This window comes from Phyllopteryx taeniolatus, chromosome 1 (assembly GCF_024500385.1).
Source record: "Phyllopteryx taeniolatus isolate TA_2022b chromosome 1, UOR_Ptae_1.2, whole genome shotgun sequence".
NCBI lineage: Eukaryota > Metazoa > Chordata > Actinopteri > Syngnathiformes > Syngnathidae > Phyllopteryx > Phyllopteryx taeniolatus.
The window spans coordinates 10,899,079-10,926,202 of record NC_084502.1 but is presented as its reverse complement, the minus strand read 5'-3'; the positions used below and the strand labels follow the sequence as shown (position 1 = coordinate 10,926,202).

At 41.9% G+C, this 27,124-nt stretch overlaps 1 protein-coding gene across 1 annotated transcript in view; it reads left to right on the top strand.

The window, feature by feature from the left end:
- Positions 1 to 26,947, top strand: part of cacna1fa (calcium channel, voltage-dependent, L type, alpha 1F subunit a) — a 30,636-nt gene extending 3,689 nt beyond the window's left edge. Inside the window, exons 4-47 of the mRNA XM_061770633.1 lie at positions 550 to 689; positions 1,437 to 1,582; positions 1,656 to 1,808; positions 2,132 to 2,328; positions 2,408 to 2,511; positions 2,598 to 2,740; positions 3,569 to 3,634; positions 3,712 to 3,775; positions 4,627 to 4,653; positions 4,893 to 5,053; positions 5,847 to 6,072; positions 8,238 to 8,445; positions 8,525 to 8,645; positions 8,739 to 8,811; positions 8,892 to 8,955; positions 9,055 to 9,112; positions 9,313 to 9,409; positions 9,869 to 9,998; positions 10,100 to 10,159; positions 10,757 to 10,863; positions 10,953 to 11,040; positions 11,159 to 11,266; positions 11,342 to 11,394; positions 13,824 to 13,970; positions 14,040 to 14,241; positions 14,360 to 14,518; positions 15,205 to 15,315; positions 15,399 to 15,482; positions 16,497 to 16,517; positions 16,600 to 16,728; positions 16,810 to 16,875; positions 16,984 to 17,075; positions 17,205 to 17,364; positions 18,792 to 18,919; positions 18,994 to 19,090; positions 19,175 to 19,277; positions 20,054 to 20,155; positions 20,320 to 20,444; positions 20,622 to 20,944; positions 21,851 to 21,988; positions 22,512 to 22,861; positions 23,985 to 24,097; positions 24,187 to 24,516; positions 24,805 to 26,947. Coding sequence (XP_061626617.1) covers positions 550 to 689; positions 1,437 to 1,582; positions 1,656 to 1,808; positions 2,132 to 2,328; positions 2,408 to 2,511; positions 2,598 to 2,740; positions 3,569 to 3,634; positions 3,712 to 3,775; positions 4,627 to 4,653; positions 4,893 to 5,053; positions 5,847 to 6,072; positions 8,238 to 8,445; positions 8,525 to 8,645; positions 8,739 to 8,811; positions 8,892 to 8,955; positions 9,055 to 9,112; positions 9,313 to 9,409; positions 9,869 to 9,998; positions 10,100 to 10,159; positions 10,757 to 10,863; positions 10,953 to 11,040; positions 11,159 to 11,266; positions 11,342 to 11,394; positions 13,824 to 13,970; positions 14,040 to 14,241; positions 14,360 to 14,518; positions 15,205 to 15,315; positions 15,399 to 15,482; positions 16,497 to 16,517; positions 16,600 to 16,728; positions 16,810 to 16,875; positions 16,984 to 17,075; positions 17,205 to 17,364; positions 18,792 to 18,919; positions 18,994 to 19,090; positions 19,175 to 19,277; positions 20,054 to 20,155; positions 20,320 to 20,444; positions 20,622 to 20,944; positions 21,851 to 21,988; positions 22,512 to 22,861; positions 23,985 to 24,097; positions 24,187 to 24,516; positions 24,805 to 25,011 — 5,781 coding nt within the window. The 3' untranslated portion in view covers positions 25,012 to 26,947. The remainder of the gene's footprint in view (positions 1 to 549; positions 690 to 1,436; positions 1,583 to 1,655; positions 1,809 to 2,131; positions 2,329 to 2,407; positions 2,512 to 2,597; positions 2,741 to 3,568; positions 3,635 to 3,711; positions 3,776 to 4,626; positions 4,654 to 4,892; positions 5,054 to 5,846; positions 6,073 to 8,237; positions 8,446 to 8,524; positions 8,646 to 8,738; positions 8,812 to 8,891; positions 8,956 to 9,054; positions 9,113 to 9,312; positions 9,410 to 9,868; positions 9,999 to 10,099; positions 10,160 to 10,756; positions 10,864 to 10,952; positions 11,041 to 11,158; positions 11,267 to 11,341; positions 11,395 to 13,823; positions 13,971 to 14,039; positions 14,242 to 14,359; positions 14,519 to 15,204; positions 15,316 to 15,398; positions 15,483 to 16,496; positions 16,518 to 16,599; positions 16,729 to 16,809; positions 16,876 to 16,983; positions 17,076 to 17,204; positions 17,365 to 18,791; positions 18,920 to 18,993; positions 19,091 to 19,174; positions 19,278 to 20,053; positions 20,156 to 20,319; positions 20,445 to 20,621; positions 20,945 to 21,850; positions 21,989 to 22,511; positions 22,862 to 23,984; positions 24,098 to 24,186; positions 24,517 to 24,804) is intronic.
- The last annotated feature ends 177 nt before the right edge of the window (positions 26,948 to 27,124 follow it).

The following is a 27,124-nucleotide window of genomic DNA, read 5'->3' as shown; positions in this document are numbered from 1 at the left end:
ATAGTCATACAGCCAAACGAAGAAGAGTCGCCACTACTCTCAGTGGCTTAATTAGCTGCAAAAATATTAGTCGTTTTTCACAGAGGTTAAAGAATATATGCCGTGAGTATTGTGGTATTTTCTGTCTATCGACGCTAATCAGGTAAATGCCGTTTTGTATTATGTGTTAGCATTAAGCTGGCAGCGGCATTCTTAAGGCCAAGTTGTTCGGTTGTGTCGTACACAATGTCCAATTCATTTTGTTTTGCATTTCGTTCGACAGTAAACTTCAATTGGGAGTGTCATTAAACAATTTGAAGCCTTTTTTTTTTTTTTAATGAAATTGTTCTCTATTTGCCAAACTGCTGCTTGTTGTCAAGTGAGTTGAGAGCACTCGTATCTCCAATTTGTGCTCGCATGTCAAAACCCAAAAATCGGTCAAATGATGGCTCACAACTCCCAAAACTTGTAATTCGGGTCACTTGTATATCAAGGCACCACTGCATGACATTTTGCGGCGTCTGATGCATTTAGTGACAATCCCTGCATGATGTTTTTATATGCTTTCAGGAACAAGTGGAGTATGTCTTCCTCGTCATCTTCACCATCGAGACGTTCACAAAAATCCTCGCCTACGGTTTAGTCATGCACCCCAGCGCCTACATTCGCAGCGGATGGAACTTGCTTGATTTTGTCATCGTCATTGTCGGGTAATTGAGTGCTTGTTGATGTCTAAGACACATAAAGTATTGAATGACTTTAGATGTTCAACAGTCTATCAATTAATCAACAACGAATCGATTTTGAATTAATTATTTTGATCATCGATTAATCATTTAGACATTCTCTGGTTTCTGTAGTCCTCCATGAAAGCAGACCGATTATGTTTGTGTTGAGTCAAAATAAGACATTTGTAAACATCTGCTTTTACTTTAGAAAACAAAGAGAAACATTTTTCACTATTTTCTATGTTCTGGACCGAACCAGTAACCGAATCATACTTCATTTATGGAAAAAAATATTGCAGTCGGTTTGGCTGGCAACCAGTTCAGGGTGTAGGCTCCAGCACGCCCGCGACCCTAGTGAGGAGAAGCGGCTCAGAAAATGGATGGATGGATGGACGAAATTTGATTCGATTAATCAATGCAATAGTCAATAGAATATTAGATTAAAATAATATTCAATAGCTGCATCCCATGATGAATTGTGTTTTCAATAGTTTGTTTCTATTGTTGTCCGTCAAAACATATCTTTACGTGAAACTGGTGCATGGTGCTAAAAAGGTTACGGTTGCTGTGCTGAAAAAATATCAATGTCGTCATCGATAAATCGACTACGACTAGACTTTCTTCACATTATAGTCGACTGCAGTAAATTCTTTAGTAGTTCAAGCCCTATAGTCGATGAAAGTCTCATTCTGTTGAGCGAGGTCCTTTGCTAATGTTGTGTTTGTGCAGGCTGTTCAGTGTCATAGCGGAGGGCATGACAGACCACAAGCCAGGAGAGGCCCATCACGCTGCGGGAAAACCCGGAGGCCTGGACGTCAAAGCTCTGAGAGCCTTCAGGGTGTTGAGACCACTCCGACTCGTATCCGGAGTGCCGAGTGCGTTCACTTCCGTCTCGCCTCACTTCTTTTGTCGCGCTGCGAGCTAAAATGTGTTTCTACTCTTTGCCAGGTCTACAGATTGTTTTGAATTCCATCATGAAAGCCATGGTCCCGCTCCTTCACATCGGTATGCTGGTCATGTTTGTCATCATCATCTACGCCATCATCGGCTTGGAGCTTTTTATTGGCCGGATGCACAAGACGTGCTTCTTCTCCAGCACAGGTTTCTGCTCACTTCCTTGGACTGCTATATTCTACAAACATCACTACTTGGCAGACATGGGCTCATAATACTTAGCATCAATAGTTGTATAGGTGTTATGACCCGAACAGCAATAGATATTTGAACACAAACGGTGGAATACCACAGGTAGATACACAATATCAATATCACAATATTCACAGGCATATATTCTTTATCCTCTATGAAATATGACTAACATTACAGCAGCTTACTGCATCACGGTAAAGTAGTACTCTTATTTGTTTGTGTCTACATGACTGACTATATTATACTGACCGCCTGTGCATATGTTTTGCTTCCAGGTATGATGGTGGAGGACGACCCGTCCCCTTGCGCGTTCGCAGGGAGCGGTCGCTTCTGTGTCAGCAACGGCAGCGAGTGCAGGGGCAGGTGGGAGGGTCCCAACGGCGGCATCACAAATTTCGACAACATTTTCTTCGCCATGCTGACAGTCTTCCAGTGCATCACCATGGAAGGCTGGACAGATGTGCTCTACTGGGTAACACATTCCTGCCTTTCTTTGACTGCATTTCTCTGATAAAATACCCACATTCGCTCTTTTCCGGCTTTGTGCAAAGATGAACGACGCCATCGGTTTTGAGATTCCTTGGGTGTATTTTGTTTCGCTGGTCATCTTTGGTTCGTTTTTCATCATCAATCTTGTTTTGGGAGTGTTGAGCGGGTAGGTGGACTGGCACTATTGTCATTGTGTGACAATAAAATCAGAGGTCAGTCTTGACGTGTTGGTTTTTTTTTGTACGTGCACAGAGAGTTTTCAAAGGAAAGGGAAAAGGCTGTGGCACGTGGGGAGCTGCAGAAGGCACAAGAGAGCAAGCAGATGGAGGAAGACATGATCGGCTACATGGACTGGCTCATAGAGGCAGAGGATGTGGATGAAGAAGGAAATAAACGTTAGTTGCAGCATTCACACGTTATTCCTATTTTTTATTGTCACAATTGTTTCGGCATCTAACTACTTCCACATTACTCCACCGATTCAAACCATTCTAACTTGAACATATTCACCGTGTAAAATATGTTCCTTGGCTCCATAAAGGTTGGAAATCAAACCAAAATTACATGACAGAAATAATGGGTGCTAACGTACTGTAATTAAATTACTTTATGTTTAATTAAATGACTTCACGTCAACATACCTCAAGCAAGCCTTAAACGAACGTCCTCTCCTCTACTGAGCACCGGTGACCACCAACACACGTTTTCCCCCATTTTGTCCTTATAATACAGTCGGCACGATCCAGTCTTGTTGTCGTCGCCACGGTAACGAGTGTATCCGGTCGCGTTTGCGTTGACACAATGAAGCCCAATGATCGTAAAAAACGGGATGCAGCGGTATCGGAATACAAGGTTTTTTTTGTAGTAGTCTGACAGTGCAATCGTGAAAGAGCAAATTTGGCCTGTAGTTTGATCCGGGCATTACGTGTTGTCTGTCTCAGACGTGTTGTCTGTTCCACACCACCATCATTTTTTTAAAATAACTTTATTGGCCGTCAGATATTTCCAATACTATGTCAAAAGACACACGACAAGGCTAAAAAGAAACTAGCTTTTGGGTTCAAATATATTGTGCATGCGGTGAGGCAAATCGTCATTGAGGGATGAGTGGCTGCCGCAGTCTCATTTCTTCCTTGTCAAAACCTCGTATATGCCAATCTAGACCCAAACATGGGCACATGCTCTTTTGTTTAGTGACATCTGCCTGCATTTGTTCCCTAAAGGAGCTGCAATCGCCAAGAAGAAGATGATGAAGAAGTTTGGCTGGTACAAACAGAGTGAGGATGGAGGTATGCCAGCTGTGACACCGGGTCGTCACTTCGTCATGTCCATCTCATTCTCTCTAACAGCCTCTACCTTCCTACAGAATCCGACTCGGATGATGACATTGCATACCTCGACGATGACAGCGGCTTCTGCGCTTCACTCATGTAAGATGGCATACAATTATGGCTGACCGGCTAGCCGACAAGCTCTCGTCATCCACTGCGCTGCGTTGGCTATCGCTCAACTTTCTCCCATTCATTCTGCCGCGGTTGCCTTCTTTCTGGCTTCTGTTGTGGCGATGTCATGAACATCCATGCAGCTTCTCGGCCTCGGGCTCGGCTATTCATTTGTGCCAATGAGTGTACTCTACATCCTAAATCTTAACAAACCTACATCTCATCTTGATATAAACTTTATCTGATTATTTTAGTGTGTTGAAAAATGTGTCCAAGCACATCACATACTAGTGCTAACACAACATCAGATGTGTCCTGGCTGGTCCACCAATATATTAGGCTGCTAAAAGAATCACAACATGGTCTACTCAACGATGCAATTCTGAAGCCTTCTCAAGGATCTAACGGTTGGATTGAAGCCAGTCACAAGGAGTTATGCAATATGACAGGAGAAAACGCCTTTTAATGCTATTCAAAATGGTGAAATACAGTAAATCCAATTCCCACGCCCATGGGACAGATTCAGACAGACAAAACATACACAGTATGCAGTTGCTGACTTCCCCAAAATGTATTTTCTGTAACTCGGTAATAGGTGTATCTTCCACTTACACGTCCAATTCCATCACTTCAAACTGCACTTGGGCTGCTCTCCCAAAACCTTCGCGGTAAAAAACTAACAGAGCTAGAGACCAAATTTTTATTGCACCGGTTTTTTAGAATCATAGTAAATGAGCTCCTAAATACAAAACTATATTTTTTATTTCAAGGAAGGTCAAATGTTGTTTCACTCTCATGTCACACATTTTATTTGTTTTTTGTTTTGTTTTGTTTTCCAGGGCCAAGATGATGGCCAACAGCTTCTGGTAAGATCTTGACCCAAACTGCCATGTTTATTTGTTTTCTTTTCAACCACAGCACATTTACACAATCCACAATTTGGCCAATTCTATATGAACTAATTAATGAGCGCCAAACACCACCCAAGTAAAAAAAAGAAATAGCTCGTTTACTTTCAGCTCTTGTAGGTAGAAGACGGAAATTTGTGCAACGATTATCCAATGCAAGCTTGTTTTTAAAAACACATAATTTGCTCTTTCCTTAGCGACCAATTATGCCAGTTGAACCACACGTTCAGGAAGAACTGCCGCGTGGCCGTCAAGACCACCAACTTCTACTGGCTGGTTCTTCTTCTGGTGTTTCTCAACACGGTGGCCAGTGCCTCCGAGCATTACGGGCAGCCAAAGTGGCTCACAGAAATGCAAGGTAGGAAGCATGTCCTTCCATTTTGCTACGACCTTTTCTTACTCTGTAGTTGTTTATGTTGATGTGGATGCTTATTTTTGTCCTGCAAGCTAGCACTTGTCATAAAAAGTGGCAAGAGGAGCGTTATTGATCAAATGTGGGCCAAAAGTAGGCTTAGTAATACCAGTTTAGAATTCTGGTTTGATAATATAATACTACGTACTTGGCACTTAGTGTTAAATAAACATTGCAGTCATGCGTGTTTCTTTCATATTTCATTATATGTTAATATTTGAAAAGTGTTATAAAGCAAGCACATATCTGTTAAGTACAGTATTTTTCATATTTTTTAAGAAAATGGGGATCTATGGTTCAAACACTTGACGTGATAGAGAAAAACTGAGGTCAGTTTTGCATTCCGCACCCAAAAATTAGTTAAAAACAGCTGTCAGACGTAACTCAACAAAAATTGTGTTCCCCAACCCCAGTGAATGCTTATTGAGGCGATTCCTTATCGATTCTCTTATCGGTTCATATCGTGTGATGGGATGATATGTAATACAAATGGGTTTGTTGTTGCTTTAACTCTTCAATATATTTAACTGTGAACAGGTAATAGGTCATATTAATGGGGATTTTGCAATGATTTATCTTGGTCTCATTGTTTTACATCACAAAAACCTGGCAGTTGAACAGGGGTGTGTAGACTTTTTAGATCCACTGCAGCAGGTGGTCTCAAGTGAGCTCAACGGCTTAGTGTGAGTACGCCCTAAATCACAGAAAGCCTCCATGCAGTTGTGGTGTGTCCCCTCAGAGCGAGCCAATAAGATCCTGCTGCTGCTCTTCACACTGGAGATGCTGATGAAGATGTACGCCTTCGGCCTGCAGATCTACTTCATGGCCCTCTTCAATCGCTTCGACTGCTTCGTGGTGTGTGGCGGCATCCTGGAGACGCTGCTGGTAGAGTGGGACTTCATCCCACCCATCGGCATCTCTGTTCTCCGCTGCATCCGACTGCTAAGGATTTTCAAGATGACTCGGTAAGACCCGGCAGAAGTTTTATCCCCTTAGATGTCCCATGTTATCTTTTCTGTCATTCACATTATCCTCTTCACCTTTCCCTTTTTTCATTGCTGACTAACAAGGTACAAGCCAAGGAACAAAAACCTACACGACACAAATTACTACTCATTCTTCATCATTTCCATTGCTTCAGTGATCCGTTCTTTCTGAGTTGGTGTCTTCACACCATCCAGTTCTTCATGATTACCTTCTTTGTGATCATGCAGAGCTGTCTGGCCCCTTAGGCGATGTGGGAAAATGGTAAGGGTGCAGTGGCCTTTAGGGGGCGCCACAGAATCAGGAAAAAGTTCACTTCAATGTAGTTAAAACTATTATAAGTATTAACTCTTAAATTGAAAAGATAACATACTGTATATTCAAATGTAAACCATGCCCAGTTAATATAATACAAATGATACTACCATACCAAATAAGATATAATAATAAAATGATGCATCAGTTGTACTGCGTCAGTCATTTAGCACAGTGTACTGTTATGGTGAGAATTTAGCCTCAACATACTGGATTCATAAACAGTAAATAACCGGTTTTATATTTATGTTTCTGTAGCTGGGCGGCATGAAAGGGTCTTAACTGTTCTGGCTCATTTGTAGAGATTAGACACTCAGGAGGCATCTACATTGGCCTAGCTTTTATTTTGCATTGTATTTACATCTGGCTAGCTAATGTTTTTCCTTCTAATTGTCAATCAAAATGCAATTCCCAGTTTACCTGTCAAAGTGAGAATGGGGACACAGACACCAAGGCATACATTTGGAATATTTCTACAGAATTTGCAAGATATACAAACGGACATTTTTATCTTCCGTTAGCCACATAGTCTCCCCCAAAATGGTTGGGGGAGACTATGTGGTTAATATTCAAACCTCACGTGCAGGTTTGAATATTAACCACATAGTCGCTCCCAACCATTTGGTGCGGGAAGGGGTCTTTTGAAGACAAGAATCAAGATTTGACGGGAAGTTGCTAATTAGGTTAAGGTCCACTTGACGTACACCAGGCATTGTCATAGTCGCCGTCTCACAGGAGGACTGTGTGGAGGAGTAGGGTTCTCAAGTGGTTGCGATTCTCTGTGGCGCCTCAATTTGCGGAGCGCATGTCCGCTACAGTAAGTATATGTACTGTAATTTCTCGTGTATAATGCGCACCCATGTATAATACACACCCCCAAAGTTGACCTCAAAATTATATGGCATGCGGCATGACCACATATTCTTGCGCTGCTGCTAAAACTACGTAGTTTTTTTCATGTCGTTCATTTAACTTGAAATGTCGTCTGTAAACTGCACTTTTAAAAAAAAAAAATTTTTTACTCTCCGCAACCCACTTTTGGGTCCAGTTAAGAATCACTGGCCTGGATGATGCAAGGCTTTAAAAAATAGGGTTCGAAACATTCCTTGGAAATCAACAGAAATTTATGGGAGTTAATGGTAATATTGAAAGTTGGCTCTAATATTGTTTCAAAAATTCCCCAGCTTCATTTCCAATGAAAATTTACTAGAAACCTTTCAGAAAGTTACGATTAATTTTCCATTATTTTACAACCCAATAAAAAAAACCATATTAAAGTGGAGCTTGAAGCATCCCTAATCTCTCATTCTCTGCCGCATCAAGATGACCGAATACTAGGTGGCGCTGGCTTATTATAATGAAAGTGTACACCTTTCTCATAACCTCTAGGTGGCGATGGCATTTTGGAATGAAAGTGTACAGCTTTTTCATAACCACTAGATGGCGGCATACATTTATAATATGTGAAAGTTTTTTCCATTTGCCCTTATACCTATGTATAATGCGACTTTGACAATTTCTTTAGGGAAAAAATGCGCATTATACACGAGAAATTACGGTAAATCAGTAGGGCTCTGAGGACCATACAAGTAAAGTATGATATTTTTACTCTTCGAACCGAAGTTGATCAGATCTCGCAGTATACATGTTTGCGGTGTGGGTGGAATATTACTCTAATCGTTACTTGCTGTGTTATGCCCAACCAAATATGTTTGATTTTATTCCAGCCCCACAATAAATGGAGTAGATTTCCTTCACCAGCACTGCATGTACTACATTTACTGTCATCCTTCACCTTTCCTGATGTTTGTCCACGTCTTGTTCTTTTCAGTCACTGGGCTGCCTTGTCTGACCTGGTCAACTCTCTGCTCAACTCCATGAAGGCTATCTGTTCCCTTCTGCTACTGCTTTTCCTCTTCCTCATCATCTTCGCCCTGCTCGGCATGCAGCTGTTTGGAGGCAAATTTAACTTTGACGAGACTCAAATGAAGAGGAGCACTTTTGACTCTTTCCCTCAAGCGCTGCTCACTTGCTTTCAAGTGATTTCACACAGCCACACGTTTTTTTCCCATCTTGTATGTTTGATGGTTATTCCATGATTATCTCTGGTCTCTTCAGATCCTCACTGGAGAGGACTGGAACGCTGTTATGTATGATGGCATTATGGCCTACGGTGGACCTGTCTTTCCCAATATGGTGGTGTGCATTTACTTTGTCATCCTGTTTGTCTGTGGTAACTGTATCCTTTTCCGCCGAGTAATTAGCATCGAATGGAATGTATGCGTCTGTTGGACCGAGCTGAACAAGTTGACTTAATTTATTGCTTGATCAGACATCCTGCTCAATGTCTTCTTGGCTATCGCCGTTGACAACTTGGCTGGAGGTGGCGAGCAGAACAAAGTCGAGTAGGTTTGAGGCTTGTTCTGCGTACTTGTGATGTGAAAAATAAAACGCATTCAGACAAAGCTCACTTTGGGCTTTTCAGGGAGAAAAAAGACGACGAAGAAGACTGGGATGACGACGACGAAAAAGAGGACGAAGATGCAGGGGTAAAGTCTTTGATCGCAACAAATGTAACTTTATGATCAAAGTAAAATTAGAACGGCGTGACCTAAATGATTTCTTCTCATCTTGTGTCTGGTGTGCAGAACGAGGACGACGACTGGCAGGAGAATGAGGAGCTGAGGGCCATTGAGGGGCTGGAGGGTAAGTAGTTAACAGAATGCGCTCCCATTCACGACATGTTGTGAGCCTCTCGCACATTTCCCAAATTTTTAACCATGTTTATGGAAAAACCCTATCCCCTTTGAATAACTTAAACTTTTTGCTGCTCGCCCAGTCCCTATTTGATCCTCTAAAAACTACTACTAATAATAATAATAATAATTCCTGCTTTGTACTTGTAGGAGTTGCCCCATTGAAGCCTGAGTTCTCCGGTCCCAAAGAAAAGATTGTGCCCATTCCTGACGGAAGCTCTTTCTTCATTCTTGGAAAGAAGAACTGGTGAGCTCATTATGCTTTGCTCATCACCTTAAAATGCAAAACGAATATTGCAGCGAACACAGAAACCAACGTCAACACTAGTAAAAACAAGGCTCACTTGTCTCAGTCACTGAGAGAAGACATTTGCTTGGTTCTGACAGCAATTTCATAGCCTGAAGTGGAAGCAGAGTTACAACTGCTTCCCCAATCTCCGAGCAGTTTTTTAGTCACTGCGACTGTGTGAAATGTGTGACCAGCCAGCGAAAGTAGCCTATTGGCCTTCTTAGTCCACAGACCATGGAAACGTTTTCTTCTGGATTTGTCGTGACAGTCAGCAACAGTTAGTTGTTTTCTCTACAGACACTTTCAGGACTTAAGTGGAACAGCAATGACTGTATTTGAACTGAAAGGCACGTATGTTTTCGTTGAGCCCCACCGCTAGTTGAATTTAGTTTCTTGTAATCTCCTTCCAAATCTCAGCTTGCGAGTCGCCTGCCACAACCTCATCCATCACCCCTACTTCACCAACTTCATCCTCATCTTCATCATCCTCAGCAGCATCTCTCTGGCCGCTGAGGACCCCATCAAATCGCACTCGTTCAGGAACATTGTAAGCGAGCAGAGAGCGCTGTGCATTTCGCCACGCTGTCATCACCTCGGCTTTCTCTCACTCAACTCAGTCGATCCTGATCCTCGCCGTGTCATCTTCAGGTGCTGGGTTACGCCGACTATGTTTTCACGTCGGTGTTCACAGTGGAGATTGTGCTCAAGGTAAGAGTGGTTCTCCAATGTTGTTACCTTGTTGTCACCCATTGCTGCTCTTACAACCAACTTTGATAGACGTTAAGAAGAATAAAGAACATGTATTGTTAAAAAATAGCCTTTGAAAAACAGGAATATTACGCTGTGTGTGGCGACTAAACGACAACAAGTGAATTTGAGTGTCTCTGTGACTTAAGGTCTAAATTTAGTAACATAGCCTGCTTGTGAAAAAAAACCAATTAGCTCAACAATGAAGCGACCCGATGCAACAATGTTTTATAGTTGCGTACTTTGACTTCACTAGCATACAAAAATGTCCTTTCCAATTGATTAACTTTAACGTGTTGTCAAGTTGACATGTTGTTTTTCAATCAGTGTTAGCCCAAATACCATTGATTTATAACTGCTAAACGTACCGGTGTTCCCAAAACTACCAATAGTTAAGCAATTACAGACATTATTTAAATGTGTTGTTGATCTTTATTCTCATTTTCCCATTTCTTGATGTCAGTGGACCATTTCCCTGTGTAGAGAACAAAATAAAAAAAAAAAATATTAAAGTGGAGCTTGAAGCATCCCTAACATCTCATTCTTTGCCGCATCAAGATGACCGTATACGGAGCTTTCCTGCACACCGGCTCCTTCTGCAGAAACGCCTTCAACCTTCTCGACTTGCTGGTGGTCAGCGTGTCGCTCACCTCCTTCTTTCTTCAGTGAGTCCATCTTACAGACATTTTCCGGAACCCAGCGTTAAGTTTCCACAGATCGTGTGAACATTCCCAAAATCCATCTTTGCCCCCAGTTCCAGTGCCATTTCTGTGGTGAAGATTCTCAGAGTGCTCCGTGTTCTCAGACCTCTCCGCGCCATCAACAGAGCCAAGGGACTAAAAGTAAGTGGCTTCCTTTCATTTGATGTGATCCTATGAATGATGTTGCTGCTCTTATAAAGAATTTTTAAAAAAATTATTATTTGAAGTTTTTTTGGTTTTTTTTTTTGTCTGCTCTAAGAATGTGGTACAGTGCGTGTTTGTGGCAATCCGCACCATCGGCAACATCTTGATCGTCACGACGCTCCTTCAGTTTATGTTCGCCTGCATCGGAGTGCAGCTCTTCAAGGTTCTTAGCATTTTAACGGCCTTGTCTTTCCTGAAGGAGACAAACATGTTCGTTGTTATCTGTCTGATGTTTCAGGGCCGGTTCTACAGCTGCACAGATGAAGCCAAACACACTCCTGATGAGTGCAAGTTAGTTTTCCTATGTTTTGCCCCAACTTTTTTATGTCACAGTACTGTTGATGCAAGGATGCAAGGTCTGTTCCACCATCAAAGTGGTATACTATGTTTCAGAATACAACACTACTCACAAAATGTTTGGAATACTGGGCTTTCAGGTGAAATTTCAGGATTAATATAAAATGCACCGTACCGGGATGTCAAACAAATTTTAGTCCTTGGCCACATTCATCCAGTTTGTTCTCAAGCGAGCCGGAGCTGTATTTTCCTTTTTTTTTCCAATTACAAGTACATTCTGAAAATATTCACATTTATCGATTATTATCTTGTTGCAAATCGTATGAGCAATCTGAAATTTCTTAACAGAACTGTGTGCACTTTCAACAATATTATGCAATCAGTTTTTCATTTGCAGGCGCATCTTACAGGTCACAGCGGATCTATATATGTAGCTTTCATAAAACAACTTGGTCTAGAAATCATTTTGAATTTACATAAATTTCCACAGCCGTCTGGAAATCTTGACAACCTCAACTGACTCATCACACTATAAAAACTGAAGTGGGAACTTTTCAGAAAGAGGGTGCAGTGATCCCTCTGCATAGTAAATGTATACATAAAAATACATATAAAAAAATAAATACCTACAAGTTGCGGCAATAAATTAACAAAACCGACCTCTTAAAGTGAAGCTGTTGACTGACATTTTGCAACATTCAGTGTCTTCAAATATTTCTGCCATATGTATTCGTTTTCACATAAATAAAAAGTAGCATTAGTATGACCTCGAGTGGACAAAATAAGTAAACAACAGTTACTTTTATTGAAAAATTGCAGTGACGTGTTCTGTAAGTTTTGCACAGGGGCGGAGCTATGCGGTGGTTAGGGGCGCGGCCACCCAGTTGGTAGTGTTTTTCAAGATGAAACATTTCTATCACAGGCGAAATTAATTTGAGCTTCTCTAAACTTTTAAATGTACATTCTCACTGTTCAATTTTTCATTACTTTTTGTACAACTCAACTAAATGGCAAAATTCACAACTGGGTTTTTGATCCATAAAAAATTCCAAGGATGTCCACTTGTATGCCTTTCTGTGAGTCTTTCAGTTAATCACCCACAGCAAGTTGTAAAGTACTAAAACATTGAACAGTTGGCTTAAAGCTTAAATGAAGTACACCTGTAAAAGTTGGTGTATTTTAGATTCATTCTGAAACTTTACCCGAAAGCCCAATGCCCTTAACTTTTTGTGAGATGTGTAGTTTGTCCCTGTAATGAAGACAACAATCCATACCAAAGGCCTACAGTCTTGGAAACCAGTTAGACAAAAAAAAATTCCCAGTGCATCTGCGATCAAACAACATTGGCCGCTCAGTAGCAGCTCACGGCTGGAGACCACGCATTTGCATACACGCAACAGCGCCTGGTCAATAGCGTACAAGAAGTCGATTGGTTTTACAGGCTGACGAAAGGTGCTTAGGGTAGCACGGTGACAACTTTCAAACAATCTTTATGGAACTCTCCAGAATTATGGCACTCTTTCACAGCAATCGAAGAGTTTAAACGCAAAAGCAGATTTGCAGATCTGCGGTGAGTAAAGTGAGTTTTTACATTTTTGGTTCCAGGTTAAAGCTATTCATTTTTATTTAGTTTATATAAAGTAAGCAATCCGCTTTACGCAGAATGTCACATGACAGGTTAGGAGACTTCATGTGTGCGCTGCGGTAACTATGGTAACTACGGGCTTATGACATGATAGTTTGAACCTGAACTTGCTAAAATCTTGTCTTCTGTATGGCTGGTGTTTTCGCACAAACGTTAAATGCATGTACTGTACAGTATAGCATTTATTTATTTATACATCTATATCTAAACACGGACGCAGGCCAAACATCTTCGGTAACGCTTGAAGACTTGTCTTGGTCTACTGCCGTAGGGCTCGGAAGTTGGTTGTGCGTAAACCCTCTATTAAGAGACTAATTTAAATAAAACGTTTTTTAAAAAAGACAATTTTATTGAAAACGTCTTTCAAAGAGGTCTTTCTTTAAAAACCGACATCATTTTAAAATGGCACTTAGATGGTACGTATTATGCTTTGTACTAAAGGTTATGAGTGTACTAGAACTACATTCTCTTGAACTAACCCTTAACCTTAATCGTAGCCCTTCAAGTCACGTTAAATTCGGCAAAGTCTTCCTCATAGTATCTGCCGACCTGGTTGCTAACTAACGCTAATCTCACCAACATGCCTCATCTCTCTTGGACTGTTTAGCACAAATATCAGATTTTATGCTCACATTCAAGCAGAGTCAGTCTGCTACTTGGTGTGGCTCTCTGCTTTTTTGCGCTGGAACGCCTCAATTGTTTCAGGTTTGCGTTTATCAAGCAGTTTTCCTCGTTGTCATTTCCGAAATATTCACAGCGCCGTCTTGCGTCCGTCTAGGGGAACTTTTGTGGTCTACCAAGACGGGGATATGAATCATCCCATGGTGAAAGAGAGGATCTGGGAAAACAGCGACTTCAACTTTGACAACGTGCTGATGGGCATGCTGGCTCTCTTCACCGTCTCAACATTTGAAGGCTGGCCACAGTAGGTCGTCACACGAACAACATTCTTTTGTTCCTCGTGTCTAAGTGGGCCGTCTTCTCCTGCGTAAAGGCTCCTGTACCGCGCCGTGGACGCCAACGCTATAAATCACGGACCCATTTACAACTACCGAGTGGAAATCTCCATCTTTTTCATCATCTACATCATCATCATCGCCTTCTTCATGATGAACATTTTTGTGGGTTTTGTCATCATCACCTTCCGAGAACAAGGAGAGGCTGAATTCAAAAACTGTGAGCTCAACAAAAACCAGGTTGGTTCTTCTCCCAAATAACTAAGTACAAAAGTCAAAGTGAATTTTTACTGTCGGTCATTATTCTGAATACTGAGTACCGGTAGATATGCAAATTGTTTTCTCTTGCTTCCCCCAGCGCCAGTGTGTGTACTACGCGCTGAAAGCTCAACCTATAAAGATTTACATTCCCAAAAATCCATCCCAGCTCAAATTCTGGAGGATTATAAACTCCAGCCAATTTGAGTATGTCATGTTCGTGTTGATTCTGGGCAACACGCTCACGCTGGCCGTGCAGGTAAGCGTGTCTCTGAGGGCCGTCGGGGGAAGTAATGCAGGACTCGCTCTCATACACACAACTGAAAATCTCACACACACTACTGTAATCCTTGCTCTCACACACTGTTTTTTTTTTTTTCTTCTCCTATACACTGGTTAAACGCTCTCAAGCACACTACTGAAACACTCTTATTCACACGCTACTGATGATTTTCTCCTCACACACAACTGAAACACACACTACTAAAATGCTCTTATACACACTACTGCGATGCTCTCACACACTACTCAAACACTCACACGCGCCTGAAGCACTGTCATACACTACTGAAACACTCATGTAGACAACTGAAATGCTTTCTTACACACTACTAAAATTGAAAAAAATTCACTCCCATACAGAAATAGAATATACTGAAACTGAATTTTATTGCTCACATCCACTACTAAAATGCTTTCATGTAAACTCCTGAAATGCGTATTTCAGTATATTATCTAAGCGCATTTCAGTATGATGTGTGAAAGGATTTCAGTTACGTGTGGGGGAAGATAGTGTAGTATGAGAGCGTTTCAGTTGCGCGTGTGAGAGGTACTACTGAATAATGTCCCTGAAGGCCCTTCATACTTGTCTGCAATATTCCTAAAATAAGTTGATGTTGAGCTCGTTGTCAGTGTCCTGACTGGAGATCTTATATCGTTTCTCAGCATTACGAGCAGTCCAAACTGTTCACTTCCGTCATGGACCTTCTCAACATGATCTTCACGGTGGTGTTCACTATCGAGATGATCGTCAAGTTGCTGGCTCTTCGGGCTCATGTGAGGTTTCTCTCGTTTCACCTGTGCAGCATACAATCATCCAGGGAGTTCTTGACACTAACCTGTGCTGTCTTCCTCTTCAGCATTATTTTATCGATGCGTGGAATTCCTTTGACGCTTTAATTGTGGTGGGGAGCGTGTTGGACATTGCAGTCTCTGAGCTTAGCGTAAGTCTGTTGGGTTATGACTCAGGAAAAATGTCATTGGTCAGGGGGGACCAAGATGGGGATTCAGTTGCAGTTTAAGTTTGGAAAATCCCATTTTCCTCCTTTTAGCTCCTTGAATTAAAGGCAGGTTGACGTATGTAATAATCCATGTATAGGTGTCTGATTTTGTTATAATTAAGAGTAAGAAAAGGCCAGCAATGATAAATAAAAAAGATTTCTAAACTTTAAATTGGGTCTGTTTGACCCACGACAAATCCATACAAAAAAACAGCAATTTCACCCGTGCGTGTGGCGAGCTCGTCTGGCTCACAATCCAAGGTTCTGCGTTCGAATCCCGGGCTCTCTGTGTGGACTTTGGATGTGTTGCAGGTGTACTCTGGTTTCCTCCCACATTCCAAGAATGCAGGAACGAAATAATCTTATAATACTAAACCTAAATGACCCATCGTACAAATTCCCTGGTCCCTGTTTAGCTCATTGGCAAGACCCCACCCGACCTTTGCCCACTGCTCACCAAGCATACCAGCACCCGCATTCTCCCTTCTCGCAGTTTTATGAACCTCTTTGTTCCCAAAATCCACACTACTTTTGGTCGATCTTTTTTCCAGTTTTCTCGCCCAAACGACTGGAACACTGCAACAAATAATCAAACTCACGTACATGATTGCTACACTTGTGTTTAGCCTGTTTTGAACCTTCTATTTCCCATGCGCTATGATGAGATGTCGTGTTATTTAACTATATCACACTGTAGTTTGTTGTCTCTGTATGTATATTTGCTTTTGATTTGCTTTGTTTTGATTTACTGCGCTGTCTGCTGCCAGATCAGCATTGCAAATGAGAATCTTTTCTCAATTGCCTTGCCTGGATAAATATATATTTTTTTTTTAAATCGAACCATTACATCATAGAGCCTACAGTTATTGATTTTTTTTTCAGTGTTTACTCTTCACTGATCTGTGTCTGTCTCTCTCTCTCCTCAATCATTGCGGACTCCCTGAAATTTCGCTTCAGGGTGGAGGAGGTCACGGTGAGGTAAGATGAGAGACGCAATCTTGTTTGCGCGTCTTCTCTCGTTCCAGCATTGTTTCACGTTCTCATTTCGTTTGTTCTCCAGGGAAAAGGCGAGAGTGGCAAAGTTTCCATCACATTCTTCCGCTTATTTCGAGTCTTGCGGTTAGTCAAATTGCTCAGTAAAGGAGAAGGCATTCGAATGCTCCTCTGGACTTTTGTCAAGTCCCTCCAGGTCAGAAGAAAACAAGTGGAACATCTTGTCGTTGTACAAAATATTCGCTTCTAAATGTGCTTTTGAAATTCACTCTCTCAGGCTTTGCCTTATGTCGGTCTGCTCATCGCCATGATCTTTTTCATCTACGCCGTGATAGGCATGCAGGTGAGTCTCTGAAATGATTTGATCCATTCAGAAGGGTTGGATTTTGAGTTAACCGCCTTTACGGTGATAAACCGACAATGGGTCGACTCTCTGCATGCATCTGGCTAGATGTTCGGGAAAGTGGCCATCGATGACAACACGCATATCAACAGAAATTGCAACTTTCAGACCTTCTTCATGGCTGTTCTGGTGTTATTCAGGTGAGGCTGCATTTGTTTCAATGTGCTAACCTTCCTTGTTTCTTAATTTGAACTGTGCATCTTCTATGAACCTTGAGTTTGAAATGAAGAATTGCATTGAAAATTGTAGAAAACTCCGTATTCTGCCAGGTGTGCCACCGGAGAGCAGTGGCAGGAGATCATGTTGGCCGCGCTGCCCGGCAGACGCTGCGACCCGGAGTCGGACACCGAGCCCGGGGAAGAGTTCTCCTGTGGCAGCAACTTGTCCTACATCTATTTCATCAGTTTCTTCATGCTCTGTGCTTACCTGGTGAGTGAGGCCAAACAGTATTAACCGCTATTCAGGCTCAAATTCAACCCATGTCTATTAAAACGGGTTTTAATAGACAATTTATCGGCGTGTGTTGAAACAATGACGATGGCGGGAATCTTGAAACTGTGAAACTACTTGCCCAGTATTTTTATATGGGACAGTGGGAACAGTGTTCAAGAACTGTCTGTGTGACCACCACATTTTCATACGGTCGCGCAGCAACATGCCCCTGTTGTTGTTTGAAGTCTCCTGGGGGGAGCATAAGAAGGATTATACATATTAAACATAGGAACAGAAGTCTTAGAGGTCAGAGGGTGACTTGACGCAGGCTGCAAAAACCTGCAATGTAGCAAAATAAAAGTAGCGTCAATTTATTTGATGAAGAGATGTAAAAAGGGGTCATAAGCTCATGAAGCTGCGTGTGACTTATGGCAGACAGTTTGGAAGTACGTAGATGTTTTCCTCCAAAAACAAGTGGTGGAAAACATAAGACACATAAACAAACAAAAAAGACATACACGGTCACAATTTTACAGACAAATAATTTTCAGTTAGACTCTAATAAGACACAAAGTGGATGGTTCATGTTTTTGAGAAACCTCTAATGAGAAATGCCAACAGCTGTAAGCTTGAATTCTCTAGAAATAGAAACCTGCACTGAGTTCCTCCTCGTATTCACTTTACATTTTATTGCACTTCCACGTTTTTCATCCTATTCTTAGCCTGTACTAAAGGGGGCCCTGTTGCTCACACACACCCCCCCATAAACTGCAGGGGCCATTGACGAGTATGGGTTTTGTTACCATAACAACAAGGAGCGACGATAGTAATGCCTGCGTGTTGAGCCCTCAGTCTCGAAAAAGGCGAGTGCAAACCTCCGAAGCACACGCAGGCCGCCACACAGGATTGCATTTTCCTTCATGGAGGTAGCACTTCATCACCAAGCTGCTGAAGTACAGTTGTCGACGAGTTTGTGGATCTGTGTATGTGGCGCATGCAGCAAACACATCACTAAACCCCCGCTCCACATATGTTGAAAACATCACTGTGAAATTAAGCATCTGCCGCTTATCAGAAGCTAATGCTGTTAGCTAACACTCAGCTGTGCATCCATCTGCCTACCTTTTGGCTGCTGGTGGTTCAGACTGTGTAGTCTAGCTGTGGCTTGAAAGTGGCGGATCTTCATCCAGCCTAGCTTCCAGGTCTGAGGGGGAGAGACTCGGTGTGGGGTCTGTTTGAATCATATTAGCCGCACTTGTTATGTCACAAGCTGGCAGAATTCTGAACGGCTCGCTCACAGACACATTTTAGCAAATAGGCAGGTTACGAAAAGATTTACTTGGTTGTTTTATTTTCACACATGATACTTAAGGCACTCCAGAGACCCAACCTTTCTCTTTTCTGTGCCCTTTCTCTCTATCCAGATTATTAATTTGTTTATTGCTGTCATCATGGACAACTTTGAGTACCTGACAAGAGACTGGACGGTATTGGGAACCCACCACCTGGACGAGTTTAAGAGAGTTTGGTCCGACTACGATCCAGAAGCCACGTAAAGAATCATCCTCTTCTCGCTTTTGTGTCCTGTGCCGCCATTGTCCTTATGTGTGTTTTGCTGCGTCGCAGTGGCCGCATTAAGCACATCGATGTTGTCACGATGCTGCGGAGAATTCAGCCTCCTCTCGGTTTTGGAAAACTTTGCCCTCACCGCGTCGCTTGCAAAGTAGGTTCTTGCATTCAACACAGCGTCCTTCCTATTTCACTGATACACTCAAATCTGCCTTCCTTTGTGTCCGCTTCCTCTCAGCGGCTGGTTTCTATGAATGTGCCACTGCACCCTGATGGGACGGTTACCTTCAACGCGACTTTGTTTGCTTTGGTGCGAACGTCCCTCAAGATCAAGACTGAAGGTTCTACCTCTTTCTCTACACTCAATAATAATAATAGCTGAATCTTATTGAACAGTGTACAGAGGGCTAGTGCAAGGAGAACAAAAAAATGAGTTATATGCTCCCTTTTATGTGTTAAGAGGCAAGGGGCAGCGTTTTGAACCAACTGGAGATGTTTGAGGGAGGACTGGCTGACTCCAAAGTAAAATGCATTATAGTAAAGCAGCCGAGATGTGTTTACACATCTACAAGTTTCCATCCATCCATTTTCAACATCGCTTATCCTGGTTAGGGTCGCGGGGCGCTGGAGCCTATCCCAGCTGACTTCGGGCGAAAGGCGGACTACACACTGAACTGGTCGCCAGTCAGTCGCAGAGCACATATAGACACGGACAACCATTTGCACTCACATTCACACCGTCACTGAGTGGGGACTGAAGATGGTCAAAGCAAAACTTTGTTACAGCCTCGTTCGACTTGAAAAACACGTATTTCGTGACCCGCACTCTCAATACGTTTAATAACCAGCATCTCTGGTGAGTATGATGTATTTTAATTTTTGGAAAATCTGTTTTCCTCATGTGATGATAAATATTGATTCTGAACTGCTCCAGATAATATACGTGGTACGTGCTGTTTTACAGCGCTTTTGTACAGTATTGACGGTTTATTTAATTATGACATGATAGTGGTGGATTAAGTCCCCACTGAAGACCCAGGTACCCAATGTACAGCCTCCCACTGTGGCATTTGCATGTTGACTGTTGAAAGGATGTGTTTTTTTGTGCCTCATTCAGGGCCCATCGATAAGCAGAATGAAGAGCTCAAAGTCATCATCAAGAAACTCTGGAAGAGGACCAAGCCCAAGCTCTTAGATGAAATCATTCCTCCCCCTAGAGGTAAATTGAAGTATTAAAGTAGTGTATGGATTTTTTTTTTTTTTTTGCCAGGCTACTTGCTGGGCGACTGATGCCAAAGAAAGGTGAAACTTATAATGTGAAACTGCAGGGTTAAAAGCTTACTTTGCTCTTCATGATCATTAAAATCCCCTTTTCCATCTTAGGGGATGAAGTGACCTGCGGGAAGGTTTATGCCAGCTTCTTGATTCAGGACTATTTCAAAAAATATCGTAAGAGAAAAGAAAGGGAACGAAAGTCTAAAAAGAAGGACAAGGCCGCCTCTCTTCAGGTAATCATTGGGGGTTGCAATGTCAAATTGAGAAAAGGGTTAAAATATCATTCAAGGCATTTAACCATTTTTTTTTTCCAATCACTCTGTCTGTCCACCTTTTCTTTTGTGAAGACTTGCGTGTTCCACTGCTGCTTTCACTGAAGTCCCCTTATTTCTCTTCGTCTGTGCTCCTAGCAAGGGCTGCGGACACTGCAAGATTTGGCTCCAGAAATGCGCCTGGCAATGGCCTGTGACTTAGAAGAGGAGGAGGGTGCGGACGAAATATTCGAGAGCGAACACAGAACCTCGGTCGCCGCCACACCCGCCAGCACACCGATGCCGCCGATAGAAATGCTGGTGCAGCAGACCGCCGTTGTGGTTGAACCGGAGGCAGGCATGGATGTGATCACGCAGCAGGTGACGAGCCTGCGGGACTGCTTCCAGACAAGTGGCCCAGAAGTAGCTCAGGAGAGCGTTGTCGTAGAACAGCCAGGCAGGTCGGAGGCTCTGCCCAGCAGGTGGGTTGCAGACGTACAGTATACAGTGGTACCTTGAGCTACGAGTTGAATTCGTTCTGTGACCACACACATCACTCAAAACGCAGTTAAGTGACCGATTAATCGCATTTCCATTTATTTCACTGGGGAAAGATGTTCTTAGATACGGGTGTTTTGAGTTAAGCGCGTGGTCACGGAATGAATTAAACTCTTATCTCAACGCAACACTGAATATGTCTGTGAGTATTGTTGTACGGTATTTGTATATTGTCTGACTACATATGTTGCAGCACTGTTTGTGTTGAAATACAGTATCAGTTGCTTAAAGGATTATAATAGCGCAACTCCTGATACTATTCGTTAGCTCATCCATGGTGTTTTTCGTCGTGTTGCTGTGAATGTGAGCGCGAAAGGTTGTCCAGCTTTGTATGTGCCCTGCGACTGCCTGGCGACCGTGAGTCCAGGGTGTAGTCTGCCTTTTGCGCTAAATCGGCTGGGATAGACTCTAGCTCCCTGCAACCATGAAGAGGATAAGCGATATAGAGAGGGAGTGAATGAGTGAGTGTGTGAATGATTTTTTATTTTTCTTATTTAAAACATGTTACACTTTTTGGTGTGTTTTGGATAGGGTTGGAACCGATTATTGGCATTTCCATTCGGTGTTTAGTGTTGCGAGCAGGTACATGGAACAAATAGATTATTTTTTTTTCCAATACAATTTTAATAGGCGTCAGTTATACGCAGATTTTCACTATTCAATGGTCCGGCCCGGGCCCTATGTCCCGCGAATAGCGAGAGTCAACTGTATATGTGGTTGACTTGGCTTCTCTCTATTTACATCTTACATTGTGAAGTAAAGTAACAAGCCTCAAGTACTTCCCACCACCGCTACCTTCTAAAGTAACTCCTGTGTTTGCTTGTTAACAGGGAGGATTCAAGTCGCGACCTGCCTCCCCCTCCTGACACAACAGAGTTCATAGCTCAGGAGGCGACGGCATCCACGGTGGCTGAGCAAGTTCATAACAGTGAGGGAGATGCTGCAAATCTTCAAGCATTTCAAGACCAGTAAGGAACAGTAAATTGTGATTGAAAAAATGTGTTCACAGCTGAAGAACCTCGTCAAAGATTGTGCGAATGAAATCTACAATGTTTTTTTGAAGTTGTTCTTAGTGTTCAAAGCGTGAGAACCACTACTATATACTAGAACTGTGGTTCTCAAAATATTTGCACCAAGTACCACCTTAAAAAAAAATACAAAAACAAGACAGGTCTTTTATTCCTAAAAAGTCTATTAGGAGAAAAAAAATCTACCTAGAAAATGATTTAAAATGAATCGCGAGCAAAAGTGAAATAAACACTGTACCTAAACACTGTAAATGTTTAAAAACACACAGTTCTTAAAGATTAAATGCAAATGTATTTAATTTGAATGTTAAATACAACTGAACTGTACTTGGGCAGTGATTCTTTCGCATACCACTGGAGGGAGCCGTGTACCACTAGTAGTATCATTGTGCTACACTTTTTGCAGTTGAATCACAGGCTTTCGTTCTATACCTATATTGTTGTATACATTGGTATGTTGTAGGTATGTGTATCCCGAGACCGCCTCTCCTCTACCGCCCGAGCCAGATTACAACGCCCTGAGCCTCGAACAAGCAAGCAGTGTTGGCGAGATGTCACGTGACCCTCACGACGCCAACAGTTTGGCTAACGGTTACGGTGGAAGCGCCGTGAACGGAGGCAGTGTCGCCGGCGTGCCCTATCCCACGAACGAATATAATGGCAACGGCTACTCGGGTTACAATGAAAACGGCAGCAGCATCTTCAGCGCCAACGGCAACGGAAGCACTGTGAGTGGAGGGAACGACTACAATGGAAGTGACAGCGGTGGCGCGCAGTTTGTCAGACGAAGGCTGCTACCTTCCATACCCAAAGGTGAACCCATTTACATTTCTGTCCCACTTTGTTGAACATATTAATACAGGACGTGAAGAGTGCATTAGCAGTGGCTGATTCACTCTTACCGGTATCTCAAATCATTATTCCCCATTGAAATGAATGGAAATGCCATTGATCCATTAAAACTTCCCCCCCAAAAAAACTATTTTAGTAATGTGTTTTTTAAAAGAAAAATAGCATGTATAATATTGTACTTTATAAAAACACAAATGACATACAGTGTAGTTAAATACAATGTAAAGAAATAATTTTTCAATGGACATTGTGCTGCTCCTTCTGGTGTGGACTCCTTGGCCACCTGCAGGATTTATAATATAGACATTAGCATATACATGGAGCCGATCAAGACTTCTTAGTAAGCTGCAGTAATATTAGTCGGTCTTCACAGAGGATAAAGAATACATTGGACCTCCGCTATTCGCGGGGGATATGGACAGCTAATAGCAAAATTCTGTGAATAATTGGGGCCCATTGTACGTAATTTTATCGGGGGAAAAAAACAATAATACTTCTTTTTTTTTTGTACCGCAAACATTTTTGAAAAGTGGGGAGTAACTGCCAATAGGTGTTTTTGGAATTGGTTCCCCCCTCAAAAAAAAAAAAAAACAAGAAGAAAAAAATATGTGAATCTGCGGGTGCGGAACAGCGAGTATACAGGCATCCACTGTATATGTCTGAGTATTGTTATATTATCTGTCTGCATGTGTTCCTCCACCGTTTGTGTTCAAATATCTGTTTTAAAGCTTTGGAACACAGCGACGCCGATGCTATTCGTTAGCCCGTCTATGGTGTTTTGTATTGTTTGTATTTATTTTTAAGTGAAATGTTGTAGGATCAATTTGAAATGATATTACAGGTTTTGAGGTCATAGTTTGTGATATGTGATGTTACGGTTTAAACTATTATTATTTATAATTCCGAACCTTTTTGGGTGTTTGGTATTACATCAGATAAAAATTACACATTTAGGTTTTGGATTATTACAGATTTTTTTTTTTTAAAGCTTTCAATGAATTCAACTGCTACTGGAACACAATTGTTATCAAACTAAGAAATATGATTCTTATAATCCCTATCATGCTCTTGCTTGTTGTTTTAGGTCCAAAACCCGCCTTTAACTTTCAGTGTCTGAGGCCGCAGAGCAGTGTGGACGAACTTCCCGTCACAGGAAACTACCAAGGCAACACATCCCCGTCCAGGTCTCGCCTCCAGGTAAAAAGGAAGGCGCACACACATACTGTACGTCTACCCGCAGCGTTCCCTCACCGCCTCGTCTGAATGGTGTCGCTCTGCCGTGTCAGACCCAGCACAGCCTGGATTCGCGGCGCAGTAGCGTGTCGTCGTTGTCGTCCATCTCGTGGGCGAACAACGTAGCGGCCGGCAGCACTCCCGGTCCCGGATCGATCGCCCCCCCGGGACGCAGGGGCAAACTAATCTACACCCCCGTGATCTTGGTGGACGAAGCCACGGGGAACAGCCAGCCGCTGTGGAGCGACAGCTCCGCCAGCCTCCCTGCGGGAAGTCGTCCCGACTGGTACTCAGGTCAGACCAGGACCTACACCGGCTTGAGGGTGCCGCCCGCCAACCAGGGCTTTGTGGACAAAGGTAGCGCAGACAGTCTGGTGGAGTCGGTGAGTAGAATTTGTACAGCCTTGGTACACAGTAATGATCATGATGCACACACTTTTTACTTCTTTACATTCTAGTAAATTATATTATCATCTTATAGTTTTCTGAAGTACAGTATTGTAGAGTGTAGAGTGCTGTTCTCACCCGGTATATATATGAGAGAGAGAGAGAATGGATTTAAGGATGAATCACTACTCTGTACATATAAAATACATATTGGAAAGAAAGAGTGTTTTGCATACAACTGTGGAAGCATCGTCTGCATCCTTGTTCTTCTTCTTCTTCATCAGATCCTGATCTCAGAGGGTCTTGGCATCTACGCCAAGGACCCCAAGTTTGTGAATTTTGCCAAGCGAGAAATCGCCGAAGCTTGTCGCATGAGCCTGGACGAGATGGAGAGCGCCGCCGCTGACCTGATCGCCCGCGGAGCTAGCCAGTCCATTTCTCGCTTTGAGGACCAGCTCGCCGACGAAATGAACTGTGTGATTTCTTACTGAAACGGACGGGAGACAAGCTGGAATACCTGCGATCTCGAGAGAACGCGTACTGCCGTTTCTGTCCAAGGGCTGACTCGTTTGTTTGTTTGGCTCCGTTTGCCGGGCGGGGATCAAAGGAGAAGCAGTCTGGTACAATGTACGTTAGTGCAGGGGTGGGCAACGTATGGCCAATCCAGCCCAAACAGCATTTACATCATCAAGAGTCCCGGAATATTTGTTGTATTAATTTAGCCAAAAATGAATTATTTAAAATGCATTTAATATCATATTTCTATTAATCTCTCATTCAATAATTGGTTAATTGATTTACTGTAAATATGAGCATAGAAAGCATTTGTGAAATAAACAATTTTACATATAAATTTTTTATTGATTTGATTAAATAATTATATTAAATATAAATGTTATTTTTTTATTGATTTTATATATTTTTCATTCATTTTTTTCTTTTGTTCTGTTTTTTTCCCCCCCACCTGTCCGTTTTAAAAATCAATTTGCAAATGTTTGTCCACCCCTTACGTACTTTCAGTCATTACAGTGGCAGCAAGATTGTGTCGGGACCCAACAGAGACTTTTATGAACAATATAACAGTAAGGTTTTTATTGTAATTACCTTTTTTTCTTTTTGCAATGGACTGTCATTTTGTACTGTACTTGAATTACCACTTTATTGCAGGTGCACAAAATTGTGTATCCTCAATTTAAGACTTTTTATTGCATTTAATCACAAATACGACGTTCTGGATTTGGGTTTTCAGGTGAAATTTAAGGATGACCCTAAAATGCACTCTAGCCTTTACATATCACGACGACCAATTTCCTTGAAGGATGCATTTGTCTTCTGGAAGAAAAGAAATACTTGGTTCGACTTGCCGAGGGCACTAATCAAGGATTCCAGATCTTTGCTTTGTTTCTTCTTTCTGTAGCTAACATTCAAATATTGCAAAGCGAATTATGGAACAATGAACACAGATACAATGACGAAGGTGAAAGTGAAGAATGTTTACTTTTGGTCTTTCATGGACATTGTCTTGAGATTCAAGACCGTTTCCTCGCTTTCTCCTGTCGTCGAAGTCTCAGAAAGGACCATCAAGGACCTCATAGCTTGACTCTTTGAGAGCTTTTTGACTGAAACTTTATGACGAAGATTATTGTCCTAAATGTATTCGCCATCTCTACCTTGATTCTTAAGTGTCATCATCTGAAAAAAAGGTTTGCTACTGAAGCTTTATGATCTATCCAGAGTACATTTCAAGAGTGACGTTGCCTCACTTACATCTAGGATTGGTTGGTGTACCAATATAAAAAAAAAAAAAAGTACTTGTGATATGATATGTAGCTGTCAAAAATGATATGTAGCTGTCAAAAATGATAGGATGTGACATGCAGTTAAACAGATAGCGAACAGTTCAATTCAAATAACAGATAAAACATGCTTGCTTCAAACTGTTTATTTGTCATTGCTACTTGAGGTTTAATGAAAAAGTTTCTTGTAATACAAAGAATCATGTGCTGGTTTTCACATGACTGTTTTGTGGAGAAAACAAATGCAAATAAGCGGGTGATTGCGTCAAAATACTATTATTTTTAGATAGTAAAAATACAAGGAATTTGAAGTTCCCTGTTTTGCCATCTATGATTCCACTATGTCTGTTTTGTTCCCCCCGGTATCGTTTCAATATCGGTACCGATGTAGTTAATACAGGTATAGTTTCAAAGTCAGAATTTTGGTGTCGTGACAACAGAGCTTACATCACAGATAAAAGGTTTTCGTGCATTTGAGGTTCATGCCGAAAGCCGAATAATCAACTTTTTGTGATTCGTGTATGATGGCACCCCCTGTAGCATTAGCATTAGCACATGATTGCATGCAAAGTCATAACAAGACTGTTTGGAGATTTTTGTCACGCTGGAATAAATAATCATGTTTTCTCTATTTTGTTATGTGATCATGTAAATTATGAAAATATTTCATCTAGGGGTGTCGAAATAATTTTTGAATAGATTATTCCATCGATTATTATTAATTAATCGATTGTGCCATTTGCTTTAATCCCGCAGTGAAAGAAGGGAGAGAAACGTCTGGCTTTCTTTTGTCCAAAAAAAAGTGTCA